This window comes from Pan paniscus, chromosome 1 (assembly GCF_029289425.2).
Source record: "Pan paniscus chromosome 1, NHGRI_mPanPan1-v2.0_pri, whole genome shotgun sequence".
NCBI classification, from domain to species: Eukaryota; Metazoa; Chordata; class Mammalia; order Primates; family Hominidae; genus Pan; species Pan paniscus.
The window spans coordinates 214,085,262-214,102,715 of record NC_073249.2 but is presented as its reverse complement, the minus strand read 5'-3'; the positions used below and the strand labels follow the sequence as shown (position 1 = coordinate 214,102,715).

At 46.5% G+C, this 17,454-nt stretch overlaps 1 protein-coding gene and 1 pseudogene across 1 annotated transcript; both read left to right on the top strand.

Annotated features, from left to right (window-relative positions):
- The first annotated feature begins 229 nt into the window (after positions 1-229).
- Positions 230-3,761, top strand: LOC134728946 (PRAME family member 17-like; annotated as a pseudogene).
- A 9,826-nt stretch (positions 3,762-13,587) lies between these two features.
- On the top strand, positions 13,588-17,454 carry LOC134728945 (PRAME family member 15-like). Its single transcript, XM_063596180.1, has 3 exons — positions 13,588-13,895; positions 14,560-15,141; positions 16,893-17,454. The coding sequence occupies exons 1-3, from the start codon at positions 13,603-13,605 to the stop codon at positions 17,452-17,454; spliced, it is 1,437 nt and encodes a 478-aa protein (XP_063452250.1). The 5' UTR covers positions 13,588-13,602.

Here is a 17,454-nt window from a genome sequence, read left to right as displayed (position 1 = left end):
GCCTGCTCTTTGGAGGTTGGGACACACTCTTCTTGGTACCAGAAGGGCAGAACTATGCCTCTGTGGCCACTTATTGCAGAATGGAATTGGAGTAAACTGAGGGCTCTTTCACACATGCTAGAGAAATGACTTTGGCACTAGGAGAAGCGGGGGTTGCAGGGGATAGGCCTGAGAAACTTGCCTTTTCACTGGATTGTCCTCTAGAGTTTTTCCTTGCAGATTTGTCAGAATGAGCCTCCAGGCCCCATCCAGACTCCTGGAGCTGGCAGGGCAGAGCCTGCTGAGGAACCAGTTCTTGACCATCTTCATCCTGGACGAGCTGCCCAGGGAGGTCTTCCCTCTGATGTTCATGGAGGCCGTCAGCAGGAGACGCTGTGAGGCCCTGAAGCTGATGGTGCAGGCCTGGTCCTTCCTCCACCTCCCTCTGGGATCCCTGATGAAGACACCTCATCTGGAGACCTTGCAAGCTGTGCTGAAGGGACTTGATACACTGCTGGCCCAGAAGGTTTGCCTCAGGTGAAGTGATTCAGGTGGCCTGGTGGGAAGGGTCCAGGCATCCAGGGAAGGGACAACTGGCTCAGGAGGAGTGGTGGGGTTGGGGAGCTAGGGTGGCTCAGAGGCTTCTTATGGTGCCCATGAGAGGCCTTGACCATTGCCCAGATCCTCTGGGAAAGGACTGCTCACCATACAGGGTCCACTGAGGAAACAGGAACCTGCTTTCTCCCAGTGGAATGTAAAGGTTCTAGAAGTGAGAACCAGGCAGAACCCAAGGGGAGTGGGATGGAGAAGAGACAGAAGGAGGAGCACTGAGGACAGGAGCAGATGATTGATGTCCTGGATGTTGAGTGAAAGTTCAGGTCAGGGGTGGATCCTTGCCTACATTCCGAGCTTTTCCCCTATGTTACTCACAGGAGGTGGAAACTTCAAGTGCTGGATTTGCGGGATGTTGATGGGAATTTCTGGACCATATGGTCTGGAGCCAGGGCCCTCTCCTGCTCCCCAGAGGCCATGAGTAAAAGGCAGACAGTGGAGGACTGTCCAAGGATGGGAGAGCGCCAGCCCTTGAAGGTGTTCATAGACCTCTGCCTAAAGAAAAGTACACTGGATGAATGCCTGAGCTACCTCTGTGGGTGGATCCACTACAGAAGAGGCCTAGTGCACCTGTGTTGTAATAAGGTGCAGAATTAGTCAATGCCCACTTCAAGTTTCAGAAATTTATTGAAAAGGGTATACCCAGACAGTATCCAGGAGTTGGAAATTAGGAGAAAGTGCTCTCTGAATAAAACAGGAAAGTTTGCCCCTTACCTGGGCCAGATGAGCAATCTTTGCAAACTCTTTTTAGCCTTCGGTTATGACGATGAATTATATGTAAGCGGCCAACAGCAGTTCGTTCCTGACTTGGACTGTCCATTCCTCTGCCTGTCCTACCCTCAGATGCTTTATATAAGAAAGGTCAATAATATCAAAGACCTGGAGCACCTGCTCAGGTAAGAAAGGATGGTGAGCTTTCTCTGCAGACCATACCACAGACTTTTGTTCCTTTTCACAGTAAACGCTAGTGGGCATCTACTGTGTGCCAGCCACTGGTGATGTCACAGGGAATGGGACGCTAGAATGTCAACTCATTATGCTGTTCAGTGCTCTATATCCTGAAGTGGGTATCACAAGCCCGCTCAAATAAGGGCAGAGGGATGGCCCGGGGCAGATGCTACAGAGAGAGACAGGCAGGGAGCTAGTTAGTCAGGGGTTCAGATCTAGGGAGGGTGCATTTGTGAATTCCTTTTTAGGAAGTGCGTTTGAAGTTAATATGATGAAACTTACTCTTCATATAGAGGAGAGTATGAAAGAAGGGAAAGTGCACCAAACCTGTGCGTTTCACAGTAGAAGCTCCGTCCTCACAGCTTAGTAAACACCAATGATCCTGTCTCTAATTCTTTGTCTGTAAAAGGTTCTTTTGAACCCCAGGAAAAGTAGTTGACATGAGAAAAGCATGCTTCTTGGACAGAGGTGAGGGAGTAGGCCGGAGAGTGGTATAAAGTGATAGGTGGTTTGCAGACGCGGGCACGTCAGGGAACCTTTGCAGACAGGTGGCCCTAGCTGATGTCCCTAGACCTTGCTCAGTTGAGTTCTTTGTGCACATCTCCCACTGGGCTCCTCTGGCCCAGAGATGAGGCTGTCTGCTGAAAGATGCAGTAAAGAGGCTTTAAAGATTTTGTGGCCTTGAACCAATCACACAAGCAAGGCTGAAAGGACTGAGCCTAAAATGGAGCTGCCCCTGAATGATCTGAATCTTCATCAGGCAGCACCTTGCACACAGACCATCATCTGATGATGGGAACAAACTTGTGTTTGGGTGAAACAGGCTTCCCCATTGCAGTTACTATAACAGCTGTGTGGTAGTAAGGTGCAGAATTACTCAATGCCCACTTCAAGTTTACCATTGAGATGATTTCCCACTCCCCTCCTCTAACTGGCACCATTGCCCATAACTAATTTCTTGCTCTCCCCAGGTGCCTCAAGAACCTCTTGGGGGCCTTTATATTCTGTCATGCTTACCTAGCTGATCGGGACATGGAGTGTCTGTCTTAGTAACCAAGCCTCAGTCAGCTAAAGGAGCTGCATCTGATTCATATCCTAATGGGGACCACCAATCTTGAGCCCCTTGGAGCTCTGCTAGAGAAAGTTGCTGCTACTCTCTAGACCCTCACGTTAAAGGACTGTCAGATCCAGGACTCCCAACTCGGGCTCCTCCTGCCTGCCCTGATGCACTGCTCCCAGCTCACCACCTTCTACTTTCATGGAAATGAGACCTCCATGAATGCTCCGAAAGACCTGCTGCGTCACACAGGCGGGCTGAGCAAGTTAGGCCTGGAGTTGTATCCTTCCCATCTGGAGAGTCTTGACAACAGGGGTCATGCCAAGTGGGAGATCCTTGCCCCAATTCGGGCTGAGCTGATGTGTACACTCAGGGAAGTCAGGCAGCCCAAGAGGATCTTTTTTGGTCCCGTCCCCTGCCCTTCCTGTGGCTCATGGCCATCTGAGAAAGTGGACCTCCATCTTTGCTCTTAGGGAAGGCCTGGTTAGTGGGATGGATACGCTTTCTTCTGGACCCTTGGGCACTAAAATCTAGGACACAGGTGCTTTATTTTTTTTGATGGAGTCTCGCTCTGTCCCTCAGGCTGAAGTGCAGTGGCACAATCTCAGCTCACTGCAACTTCCACCTCCCAGGTTCAAGTGATTCTCCTGCCTCAGCCTCCCTAGTAGCTGGTGTTACTGGCATGCACCACCACACCCAGCTAATTTTGTATGTTTTTTTCTTTTCTTTTTGAGACAGAGTCTCGCTCTGTCACCCAGGCTAGAGTGCACTGGCACGATTTCGGCTCACTGCAACCTCCGCCTCCAGGGTTCACGCCATTCTCCTGCGCCAGCCTCCAGAGTAGCTGGGACTACAGGTGCCCACCACCACACCCAGCTAATTTTTGGTATTTTTAGTAGAGTCAGGGTTTCACCAAGTTAGCCAGGATGGTCTCGATCTCCTGACCTCGTGATCCACCCGCCTCGGCCTCCCAAAGTGTAATTTTTGTATTTTTAGTAGAGACAGGGTTTCACGATGTTGGAGGAGGCTGGCCTCAAACTCCTGACCTCAAGTGATCTGACTACCTTGGCCTTCCACAGTGCTGGGTTTACAGGCATGAGCAGCTGGGCCCGGTCAGGTGCATCTTAAAGGAAGCACACAGCCATGTGTTTCAGGCACATGCTGACTGTGAGTGGAAAAACAAAGGTGACTCAGCTGGGGGCAGGACTGGGTGAAAATGCTGACTTGGCATCAATAAAGCCTTCAGGGACCTGTTTCCTAGACTCAGAAATGGAACCTGAAGTTCTAGAATGATGCAGGAGTTACCCTCGCAAGGATGGTTATTTAAAAATGTCAAAAATAAATGGAACCTGAATGGAAACTTTCTGGTGTCTTCCACGATTGATCAACCAGTTTTAGCCATTTATATATCAGAAATCTCTAGTTACTGATGAGAGGTACTACGTCATCTGTGATTGAGGTTCAGCTGCAGCAAATCAAGGCATCAAAACTGAAATGTGATCATTTTGATTAATTCTCACTCATTTTTTGCTTTCTTTCAGTCATCTGTTTCTTCCTTAATTTCTCCCATGCCTGTTCACTGGGTTCATTCACAAAGGATGCACACTTCGGGCCTGGAACATTCTGTGTGGGCAGTGATGATGAGCCACTGAAACCTACCCTCTTCTCAGGGGCCCTCACTGCTCCCCAGATACTGAGACCCTGCTCATTCCTAATGGACAGATCCAGAGGAATCCGTTCCTGATCTTTGGCCATGCCAGGAAATGGCTTCATTGGACCAGGAGTGAATTCACATGAAATTCACTGAAAGCTTCACATGAAGCTCAGAAAATTCCTGTGTTCAAAGCAGTCCAAATGACATTTGGACCATTTTTAGGAAAGTATGGCTTTTTATTAAGTGACAACATGGGGATGAGATTTGCTTTCTCTGTTAAGGTGATGCGTAAAGCTTTCTTTGGAGGGAGAGAAAACCCTAGAGTTTCCTGACCTTCCTTAACCTGAACTGCTTGGTTCCCTAGAAGCAGAAATTGATCATATTAGAACCCAAACTCATACCAACCTTGACCTTCATGAAGTACTCAAGTGTTTCTGCTCTTCTTCCTCATGTGATGTAGAAAATATTAAAAGTGATGAGTGTAGGCCGGGCACGGTGGTTCACACCTGTAATCTCAGCACTTTCAGAGGCGGAGGTGGGTACATCACCTGTGGTCAGGAGTTCCAGACCAGCCTGGGCAACATGGTGAAACTCTCTCTCTACTAAAAATACAAAAACTAGCTGTGTGTGGTGGCCTGTGCCTGTAATTCCAGCTAACTGGGAGACTGAGGCAGGAGAATCACTTGAACTGGGAGGCAGAGGTTGCAGTGAGCTGAGATCGCACCATTGCCCTCCAGCCTGGAAAACAAGAATGAAACTCCATCTCAAAAAAAAAATTAATAAATAAAAACATTATAAATAAATAAATTAATGCTTTAAAGAAAAAAGAAATAAACTTTGCCTACAAGTTTCATATGCAATTGAATACCTCTTAAATTTTCTTGTGAACCGACCGGGCATGGTGGCTGAGGCCTGTAATCCCAGCACTTTGGGAGGCCGAGGCGGGCAGACCACGAAGTCAGGAGATTGAGACCATCCTAGTTAACATGGTGAAACCCCGTCTTTACTAAAAATACAAAAAATTAGCCAGGTGTAGTGGCATGCACCTGTAGTCCCGGCTATTTAGGAGGCTAAGGCAGGAAAATTGCTTGAACCGGGGAGGCAGAGGTTGAAATGAGCTGAGATTGTGCCACTGCATTCCAGCCTGGTGACACAGCGAGACTCCATCTCAAAAAATAAATGAATAAAATAAATAAATAAATAAATAAAAATACTGTGACAGGAACCAACATTGCTCAACTTGTACACTAATGTCTTACAAAATCCTTTCCTTGTCACCTTCAAATCTCCATTTCAAATGCTACACTCTGCATAACTCTACCACTTTGTTGCCATTTTCTGATGATGGAGAAGACCATACATGTGTGTGTGGCATCAGAACTATTGACTCCTCCTATTGATGTTTAAGATATTCCATTACACAAACCTGGGTTCATACTTTTTTGTTGCTAGATCTTATGCCAAAAATGAGGCGAAAAATGCCAAGCAGGAAATGCTATCACTTCTGAAGATGAATTCATAGAGATGGAAATTCTTTCAGAATTTATTTTTCCAGCTTTTTCCTTTGTTTGTTTGCTCATTTGTGTTTGTTTCCTTGTTTGTTTGTTTGTTTTGAGACGGAGTCTCGCTCTGTCACCAAGTTGGAGTGCAGTGGTGAAATCTTGGCTGACTGCAACCTCCTCCTCCTGAGTTCAAGCGACTCTCCTGCCTCAGCCTCTCAAGTAGCTAGGACTATGGGTGGGCGCCACCATGCTCAGCTAATTTTGTATTTTTAGCAGAGACAGGGTTTCACCATGTTGGCTAGGATGGTCTCAATTTTTTGGCATCGTGATCTACCTGCCTTGGCCTGAAGTGCTGGGATAACAGGTGTGAGCCACCACCGTGCCCGGCCTTTTTTTTTTTTTTTTTTTCTTTTGAGATGGAGTCTCATTCTATTGCCCAGGCTGGGAATGGGACTCCTCCTATCAATTATTTTTTTAAATTTTCTTTGGTTTTATTGACCTGACAAGGCTCAAATAGAGTTGAGTTTTTGTTTTTGTTTTTTCCATTGGAAGGGACAATACAGAGGTTACAATCATTGGCTTTAGATGACAAGATAAAAGAATAAAACATATTCCTTGCAAGACAACCAGCAAAACTTCATGATCAGCATCAAATCAGTGCCTTCTCACTGTCAGTGGGTGGAAGCCTTCATCAATACTTGAAGAGTTTGAGGCACTCATGAACTCACCATAAGACTCTTTACTCAGGGACAGGATGTAAGCCAAGCAAAAGACCTTCCACAGGTGGTGAATTTGGAAGCCTGCCCAATGTGTCCTGCAAGTTTTCACTGGCAATATGCAGGTGCAGATATGACAAAGAATAACCATGACCTTTACATCACCCCCAGCTGTTGAGGAATGGGATCCTTTTGACCGTTTCTGTCCATAGAACCAGGTTACTCATCTTCTGTGGCAACAACATATGTGGTCTACTTAACAGAGAAGAAGACTCTGTAAAAAAAAAAGTTTATTATGAAGTAAGCAAAGAAATGGGAATAGATGTGAGATTATTTGGGGAGATAAAGGAAGTTGAAGGTTTTGAAAGGAAAAATAAGGAGGATTATACAAATTGTTTTGAAAGACTCATACTTGGTCATAAGGATTAAAACCAAAAGGGCATCAGTGCAATGTTAGATAGATTCCTCTTACACCCACTCAATAACCCCCAACATGTTCAGCAAGTCTTAGTTCACTCCCAGGTTCCCATTAAAAACCCAGCTCAACCCTGACCAGCTCCACCCTCACTTCCCATTTGTAATTTTCACATGACTTTATTACAGGACCATCAGGTTCCTATGCCTGCTGCACAGTAGCTTAGCAATATTCTGAGACAGCAGGGTTTGCAGCAGAGAGTTTACTGATCACAAGGTGGCTGAATGAGAAGCTAGGAGGAGATCCTCAAATTCATCTCCCCAAGGAGTACTGAGGGTTTCCAGTGGATGCTGGATAGCAAGGGGCCGGAAAGTTGGGGTAGCGGTAAGAGGGAAGAAGTCAACAGGATGTAGAAACTGCATTCTTTGGTGAGTTGGTGCATTGCAGGGCCCTTCAGATCAGCTGGCATCAGTAGTTTCACTGACATGCAGAACCTGAAAGAATATCTCAGATGAAAAAGTTAATGTTTTCAATGCTTGAATCGTTGTCTGCAGGGAAGTTGAGGGGAACTGTAATCTAAGGTCTATATGACTTTGGAACAGTAGGCTGCCAGCAACCATGAGGAACCAGGTCAGAGAGCAAGAAGACCTCCTGATGAATGCTGAATGTGTTGCAAGCTTGGTTTATTTTTGTTTCTCTCCCTCACTTCTTCACTGATTAAATTTATAAACTTTATCGATGTGGTTTCAATTTCTTCCAAAGAAGCCTTAACCTAAGCCCTGAGACCACTCACGCCCTCAGTGGCAACTCTCCTCCACCAGAACGAGCATGTAATCTGCTACCTTAGGTTATACAAAATCCCGAAGACCATTCAATACATTGAGATTTTCATTCTGATTTCGTAGGGATGACTCCTCTGTTTTTATAAAGCTTTTTAAAGTATAAAGCATTTTTATATTTTGATGTGGCCAAGGATCTCCTAACAACACTACTTTCAGATTTTATTTTTCTGTCTAATGTCGTAAACAGATCAAATCCTTCCCTGCCTCACACTCAAGACTATGAAGTGCACATATTAGTAAAATACCATCAGTGTTTGTGGAGTTCATGAATGAAGGATTTTTTTATTTTTTGACAGAATGTCCCTCTGTCACCCAGACTGGAGTGCAGTGGCACAATTCTGGCTCACTGCAACCATTGCCTCCTGGGTTCAAGCAATTCTCCTGCCTCAGCCTCCCAAGTAGCTGGGTTTCAGGTGCCTGCCATCATGCCCAGCTAATTTTTGTATTTTTGTATTTTTGTAGAGACGGGGTTTCACCTTTTTGACCTGGCTCCTCTTGAACCCCTGACATCAGGTGATTTACTCACCTTGTCCTTCCAAAGTGCTGGAATTACAGGTATGAGCAACCTCGCACACCCTTGAATGAAAGTATTCTTGACTTCTACCCTATCCCTAACACTGTCAATTTCTTGCTTCACGAACTGAATATAGATATGTGATATGAATGGATATCTGACTCAATCCATTAATCTGGGGAAAGCCAAAAACCCAATCAGGATTAACTGGGTGGAGCTTCACAAATGTAATCATATATTGCTTTTTGACTGGAAGCTAGCAGCGGATACGTGGAGGGGCGTGGGTGGGAGTTGTGATTAGAAAGGTCAATAAAAGCTTCTAAAGACCCACAGGAGAGACCCAAAGTCTTCAAGCCTGGAGTTCCTGCCTGGTTCTTCCTGAGGTCTGAGCACCTTCTAAACTACATCCAGATCTGGTAAGTCACTAATTTCTGTAAGGACACTCCCATCTGACCTACAGTCAGTCGGTCTGTGATGGTGACAGTGCAGCCTACGATAGCACAGAGCTATATCCAGTCCTTTTTTTTTTCATATGAACAATTTGAAGCTTTGAATGTTTTCCTCTAAATGCAGTTCTGTCTTTATTTCAAAAAAGTTGATTGTGCTTTGGTTTAGGTCATTTCAAAATTCTTGAAGGGAGCATTGACTTATGCCTTTAACCCCAACACTTTTGGAGGCCAAAGTGGGAGGATCATTTCAGCCCAGGGGTTTGAGACCAACCTGGGCAACATGACAAAAACCCTCCTCTACACAGTGTTTTTTTTTTTTTTGAGGGTGGGGATGGAGTCTCACTGTGTTGCCCAGACTGGAGTGCAGTGGCACGATCTCAACTCACTGCAACCTTTACCTCCCGGGTTCAAGCAATTCTCATGCCTCAGTCTCCAGTCTCAGAAGCTGGTGTCACAGACATCTGAAACCATGCCTGGCTAAGTTTTGTATTTTTAGTAGAGGTGGGGTTTCACCACGCTGGCCAGGTTGGTCTCAAACACCTGACCTCAAGTGATCCACCTGCCTTGGCCTCCCAAAGTGCTGGGATTACAGCTGTGAGTCACTGGTGCTTGGCCTCTACTTTTTTTTTAAATTAGCCGAGCATGGTGACATGCATCTGTAGTCCCAGCTATTTGGGTGGCTGGTGTGGGAGAATCACTTGAGCCCAGAAGATTGAGGCCGCAGTGAGCCATGCTCACACCACTGATGTACTCCAGCCTGGGCATAAGAGAGAGACCCTGTCCAAAAAACAAAAACAAAATCAATCAAAAAGGATCTTTGACCTTAATTTTAAACCAATCACATCCTCTTTCACCCAAATGGAGACATGGCAGTGGGGGTGCATGCCTGTAATCCCAGCTACGTGGAAGGCTGAAGCATGAGAATTGCTTGAATCTCAGAGGTGGAGGTTACAGTGAGCTGAGATGGCACCGCTGTACTCCAGCCTGGGCGACAAAGTGAGACTTAGCTTCACCCACACCAAAAAATATTAGATGATACCACCCAGGTGATCATTAGATACATGAAGATTTCTACTGTGTTTTCTTAGGGACTGTCATCTCTGTCTTTGAAAACTGTTTTAACTCTGAAATATTTTGATAAATTTGACGTGGCCAAGGATCCCTCAACAAAGATACTTTCAAGTTTTTTCTTTCTGTCTAATATCAGGAAGAGATTCAACCCTTCCCTATCTCACACTCAGGACTGTGAAGGACACATATTAGTAAAACTCCATGTTTGTGGAGGGAATCAGTGAAGGAGTCCTGGACTTTCACCCTAACCCTAAATCTTTCACTTTGATGGATGAATATCTAATTCCATCAGTAAATCTGGAAAAAACCCAAAAATCCAATCAGGATTAACTGGGAAGAAGTCGAATCAAATGTAGTTCTCTTTCTCTCTTTTTTCTTTTTCTTTTTCTTTTTTTCTTTTCTTTTTTTTTTTGAATCTAGCGTATTTTCCAGGCTGGAGTTCAGTGGTGTATTGTCAGCTCACTGCAACCTCTGCCTCCTGGGTTCAAGTGATCCTCCTGCCTCAGCCTCCCTAGTAGCTTGGACTATAGGCGCAGACCACCGCACCTGGCTAATTTTTGTAATTTTAGTAGAGGTAAGGTTTTACCATGTTGGCCAGGCTGGTCTCAAACTCCTGACCTCAGATAATCCACCTGCCTCTGCCTCCCAGAGTGCTGGGATTACAGGTGTGAGCCACTTCGTCTGGCCTTGAATGAATATATTCTTGACTTCTACCCTATCCCTAACACTGTCAGTTTCTTGCTTCATGAAGTGAATATAGATATGCCATATGAATGGACATCTGATTCAATCCGGTAATCTGGGGAGAGCCAAAAACCCAATCAGGATTAACTGGGTGGAGCTTCACAAATGCAATCAGATATCACTTTCTGATTGGAAGCTAGCAGCGGATACATGGAGGGGCGTGGGTGGGAGTTGTGATTAGAAAGGTCAATAAAAGCTTCTAAAGACCCACAGGAGAGACCCAAAGTCTTCAAGCCTGGAGTTCCTGCCTGGTTCTTCCTGAGGTCTGAGCACCTTCTAAACTACATCCAGATCTGGTAAGTCACTAATTTCTGTAAGGACACTCCCATCTGACCTACAGTCAGTCGGTCTGGGATGGTGACAGTGCAGCCTACGATGGCACAGAGCTATACCCTGTCCTTTTTTTTATATATATATGAACAATTTGAAGCTTTGAATTTTTTCCTCTAAATGCAGTTCTGTCTTTATTTCAAAAAAGTTGATTGTGCTTTAGTTTAGGTCATTTCAAAATTCTTGAAGGGAGCAGTGACTCACGCCTTTAACCCCAACACTTTTGGAGGTCAAAGTGGGAGGATCATTTCAGCTCAGGGGTTTGAGACCAACCTGGGCAACATGACAAAAACCCTCCTCTACACAACGTTTTTTTTTTTTTTTGAGGGTGGGGATGGAGTCTCACTGTGTTGCCCAGACTGGAGTACAGTGGCACGATCTCAACTCACTGCAACGTTTACTTCCCGGGTTCAAGCAATTCTCATGCATCAGTCTCCATTCTCAGAAGGTGGTGTCACAGACATCTGAAACCATGCCTGGCTAAGTTTTGTATTTTTAGTAGAGGTGGGGTTTCACCAAGCTGGCCAGGTTGGTCTCAAACACCTGACTTCAAGTGATCCACCTGCCTTAGCCTCCCAAAGTGCTGGGATTACAGCTGTGAGTCACTGGTGCTTGGCCTCTACTTTTTTTTTAAATTAGCCGAGCATGGTGACATGCATCTGTAGTCCCAGCTATTTGGGTGGCTGGTGTGGGAGAATCACTTGAGCCCAGAAGATTGAGGCCGCAGTGAGCCATGCTCACACCACTGATGTACTCCAGCCTGGGCAAAAGAGAGAGACCCTGTCCAAAAAACAAAAACAAAATCAATCAAAAAGGATCTTTGACCTTAATTTTAAACCAATCACATCCTCTTTCACCCAAATGGAGACATGGCTGTGGGGGTGCATGCCTGTAATCCCAGCTACGTGGAAGGCTGAAGCATGAGAATTGCTTGAATCTCAGAGGTGGAGGTTACAGTGAGCTGAGATGGCACCGCTGTACTCCAGCCTGGGCGACAAAGTGAGACTTAGCTTCACCCACACCAAAAAATATTAGATGATACCACCCAGGTGATCATTAGATACATGAAGATTTCTACTGTGTTTTCTTAGGGACTGTCATCTCTGTCTTTGAAAACTGTTTTAACTCTGAAATATTTTGATAAATTTGACGTGGCCAAGGATCCCTCAACAAAGATACTTTCAAGTTTTTTCTTTCTGTCTAATATCAGGAAGAGATTCAACCCTTCCCTATCTCACACTCAGGACTTTGAAGGACACATATTAGTAAAACTCCACGTTTGTGGAGGGAATCAGTGAATGAGTCCTGGACTTTCACCCTATCCCTAAATCTTTCATTTTGATGTATCAATATCTAATTCGGTCAGTTAATCTTTAAGAAAGCCAAAAATCCAATCAGGATTAACTGGGTAGAGATTAAGAAGTCTAGTCAAATGTAGCTCTCTCTGTCTCTCTGTTCAATCTAGCCTATTGCCCAGGCTGGAGTGGAGTGGTATAATGTCAGCTCACTGCAACTTCTGCCTCTTGGGTTCAAGCGATCCTCCAACCTCAGCCTCCCTAGTAGCTTGGACTACAGGTGCAAACCACTGCACCTGGCTAATTTTTGCTGTCTTAGTAGAGGCAGGGTTTTACCATGTTGGCCAGGCTCATCTTGAACTCCTGATCTCAGATGATCCACCTGCCTTGGCCTCACAAAATGCTCAGATTACAGGTGTGAGTCACTGCACCCTGCCAAAGTGGTTCAGTTTGAATATGTGTAAGAGGTGTGCATTGGAAACGTCTATCTTGCGAGTGATGCATAACAGTGTCACATAGCTTTCAAAGCTTCTCACTGAAATTTTCAATAATAAGGCTGGGGAGGAGGCTCACACCTATAATCCCAGTATGTTGGGAGGCCAAGGGGGGTGGATTGCTTGAGACTAGGAGTTCAAGACCAGCTTGGACAACATAGCGAAATCCACTGTCTTTACAAAAAGTCAAAAAATAAAAGATGAGCTGGGTGTGGTGATGCATAACTGTGGTCCCAGCTACTTAGGAGGCTGTGGGGGAAGAATCCTTTGAGCTTGGAGGTCAAGGCTGCACTGAGCTATGATCCCACCACTACACTCCAGGCTGGGTGACAGAGCAAGACCCTGTCAGAAAGAGAGTGAGAGAGGGAGAGAGAGAAAGAGAGAGAATGAGAGAAGGGAGGCAGGGAAAGAAGACAAGAAAGAAAGAAGGGAGAGAGAGTGGGAAAGAAAGAAGAAGGAAGGGAGAGAGGGAAAGAAGGAAAGAAGAAAGAGAGAGAAAGAGAAAGCAAGCTTAAATAATGAAAAGAAAACAAATAGAACCTATTCTAGGGATGCTCCATGAATGTTCCCAACAAGCTTATTTGTAGGAACTGAAAATGTGGGCATGTAGGCTTGTGACACTCCCATTCCCATTGTTTTAGAACCTTGAGTAATTAGTAATTTCCCCCAATGGTAGGAGGGGTTCGCTTTCAGGTTCCTCCACACTCACTAGTCACTGGATGGAACACTGTATAGAAAGGAAGGGCTAGTGGTGGCCCTGCTTCCTCACTGCTTGGGAGACGCTCATGCTGATGCAGCAGAAGCAGAATGCTGGCTTAATGGCCACTGAGTACAGAGTAGAATTGGAGTAAACTGAGGGCTCTTTCACCATTGCCAGAGCAGTGACTTTTGCCATAGGAGAAGATGAGATTGCATGGGCTTGTCCTGAGAGTGATGCCTTTTCTCTGGGTTTGTCCTCTGGAAGTTTTCCCTGCAGATTCATGAAGATGAGCATCCGGACTCCACCCAGACTCCTGGAGCTTGCCGGGCGGAGCCTGCTGAAGGACCAAGCCTTGGCCATCTCCACCCTGCAGGAGCTGCCCATGGAACTTTTCCCCCCACTGTTCATGGAGGCCTTCAGCAGGAGACGCTGTGAGGCCCTGAAGCTGATGGTGCAGGCCTGGCCTTTCCGCCGCCTCCCTCTGAGGCCTCTGATAAAGATGCCTTGTCTGGAGGCATTCCAAGCTGTGCTGGATGGGTTTGATGCACTGCTTACCCAAGGGGTTCATCCCAGGTGAGGTGGCCCAGGTGGGCTGGTGGGGAGGGCCCAGGTGTCCAACAGAAGGAACAGCTGGGTCATGAGAAGTGAGGAGGCCCAAGGGGGGATGGTGGTGGTGAGGAAGCTGAGAGGACTTGGTCATTCACCAACTCCTCAGGGAAAGCACTGCTCACCATGCAAGGTCCATGGAGGTAACAGGAACCTCTCCTCTAATGGCACTGAAAGGCACCATGAAAAGTGAGAACTGGGCCAGGCACGGTGGCTCACAATGTAATCCCAGCACATTGGGAGGCTGAGGTCAAGAGTTGGAGGCCAGCCTGTCCAACATGGCAAACCCCAACTCTACTAAAAATACTAAAATTAGCTGGGCATGGTGGTGGGTTCCTGTAATCCCAGCTACTTGTGAGGTTGAGGCAGGAGAATCATTTGAACCCGGGAAGCAGAGGTTGCAGTGAGGTGACCTCACACCACTGCACTCCAGCCTGGGCGACAGAGGGAGACTTGGTCTCAAAAAAAAAAAAAAATGTGGAAGTGGGCAGGATCCAAGGGGAAAACAGGGTGAAGAAAAGTCAGAGAGAGGGACAACAAGCAGGGAGGGGAGGAGCTGCTATCCAGGATGTGGAGTTTAAGTTCAGAAATGAGTTCTGAAATTCTCAGTCTCACCTCTATTTTCCCACAGGAGATGGAAACTTCAAGTGCTGGATTTACAGGATGTCTGTGAGAACTTCTGGATGGTTTGGTCTGAAGCTATGGCCCATGGGTGCTTCCTCAATGCCAAGAGGAACAAAAAACCAGTGCAGGACTGTCCAAGGATGAGAGGACAGCAGCCCTTGACTGTGTTCGTAGAACTTTGGCTCAAGAACAGGACTCTGGATGAATACCTCACCTACCTCCTTCTATGGGTCAAGCAGAGGAAAGATTTACTACACCTGTGCTGTAAGAAGCTGAAAATTTTGGGAATGCCCTTCCACAATATCAGAAGCATCCTGAAAATGGTGAACCTAGACTGTATCCAGGAGGTGGAAGTGAATTGCAAGTGGATACTGCCCATCCTGACACAGTTTACCCCATACCTGGGCCACATGAGGAATCTTCAGAAGCTCGTTCTCTCCCACATGGATGTCTCTCGCTACGTTTCCCCAGAGCAGAAGAAGGAGATTGTTACCCAGTTCACCACTCAGTTCCTCAAGCTGCGCTGCCTCCAAAAGCTTTATATGAACTCTGTTTCTTTCCTCGAAGGCCACCTGGACCAGCTGCTCAGGTGAGGGAGGGTGATGAGCTTTCTCTGCAGACCACAGCAGAGCCTGTTACACTAAACACTAGTGGGCCTCTACTGTGAGCCAGCCTATGAGGATGAAACAGTGAAGGGGACACTAGAATGTCTATGCATTGTCCTGTTGGCGGCCCTGTCCTGAAATGGGTATCACGCAACCCTCCCAATAGATGCAGAGGGATCAGCTAGGGGAGATGCTATAGAGAGGCTGCCATGCTAGGAAGCTAGCTACTGGGGGGTTCAGATCTAGTGAGGGTGCCTTTCTGAATTCTTCCTGAGGACGTGTGTCTAAGTTAAGATGATGAAAAATAGGCCAGGGGCGCTGGCTCATGCCTGTAATCCTAGCACTTTGGGAGTCTGAGGCAAGAGGATAGCTTGAGCCTAGGAGTTTAAGACCAGTCTGGGTAACATCCCAAGACCCCTGTCAGAAATGAATAAATAAAAGTAAAAACAAACAAGATAACTTTTTTTTTCTGAGATGGATTTTCACTTTGATGGTCCAGGCTAGAGTGCAGTTGTGACATCTCAGCTCGCAGCAACTTCTGCCTCCCAGGTTCAGGCGATTCTCCTGCCTCAGCTTCCTGAGTACCTGGGATTACAGGCATGGGCCACCACACCTGGCTAATTTTTATATTTTAAGTAGAGACAGGGTTTCACCATGTTGGCCAGGTTATTCTCCAACTCCTGACTTCAGGTGATTCACCCACCTTGGACTCCCAAAGTGCTGGGATTATAGGCGAGAGCTACCACGCCCAGCCAACAAGATAATTTTTAAGAAGATGATGGGAAGTAGGGAAGTGAAGTGGGCACTGAAGAGGGGAACGCTCAGCAAACCTGCACATGTCAGAAAATCAGCTTTGTGCCCCACAGTTTGGTGAACATGAATGATCCCATCTCTAATTCCCTGTTGTCAAAGTTTCTTTTGAGCTCCAGGTAAATTAATTACCTAGGAAATGTATGATTCTGAAACAGAGGGTCAGGGAGCAGGCACAAAGAATGGTGAAAGTGATAGATGGTTTGCTGATGATACAGGCGTGTCAGGGACGCCTGCAGCCTGCCCACCCCAGCTGATGTTGCAGGATCCTGTCTGGGTTTGTCCTTTATGCCTGAATCTCCACTGGGCTCCTGTAGCCCAGAGATGTGGTTTTCTGCCTGACAGATGAGGAAAGGGAGCTTTAGGGATTCTGAGAGCTTGATCCATTCCTATAAATGACGGTGAAATGACTCAGCCTCAAATGGAATTATTTTTTTCTCTTTTTTTTTTTTTTAAATACAGAGTCTCGCTCTGTCACCCAGGCTGGAGTGAAGTGGCATGATCTCTGCTCACTGCAACCTACACCTCCTGGGTTCAAGCAATTATCCTGCCTCAGCTTCACATGTAGCTGGAATTGCAGGCGCCTGCCACAACACCTGGCTAATTTTTGGATTTTTGGCGGAGAGGAGGTTTTGCCATGATCAGCAGGCTGGTCTCAAACTCCTGATCTCAAGGAATCCACCTGTCTCAGCCTCCCAAAGTTCTGGGATTACAGGTGTGAGTTACTGCGCCAGGCCTAAAGTGGAATTGACCTCAGTGGCAAAGGTCTTCATCACGCTGCTTCCTAAGTGTTGACCATCAGACAATCAGAATGACCCTGGGCTTGGGTAAAATGGTCTCCATCCATTACCTTGAAGTCATTCCCCACCACCCTCCACTCACCCCTATGATTCCCCAGAATTAACTTCTTGCTCTCTCTCCGCAGCTGTCTGAAGACCTCGTTAAAGATCCTCGCAATAACTAACTGTGCGCTTTTGGAATCAGACTTGAAGCATCTATCCCAGTGCCCGAGCATCAGTCAACTAAAGACCCTGGACCTGAATGGCATCAGACTGACCAATTACAGTCTTGTGCCTCTCCAAATTCTCCTAGAAAAAGTTGCAGCCACTCTTGAGTACCTGGATTTAGATGACTGTGGCATCGTAGACTCCCAAGTCAACACCATCCTGCCTGCCTTGAGCCACTGCTTTGAGCTCAACACCTTCAGCTTCTGTGGAAATCCCATCTGCATGGCAACCCTGGAGAACCTGCTGAGCCACACAATCATACTCAGAAAGTTATGCCTGGAGCTGTATCCTGCCCCGCGGGAGAGTTATGATGCTGATGGTACTCTCTGCTGGAGCAGATTTGCCCAACTTAGGGCTGAGCTGATGAAGAGAGTGAGGGACTTAAGGCACCCCAAGAGGATCTTGTTCTGTACTGACTACTGCCCTGACTGTGGTGACAGGTCATTTTATGACCTGGAGGCAGATCAATGCTGCTGTTGA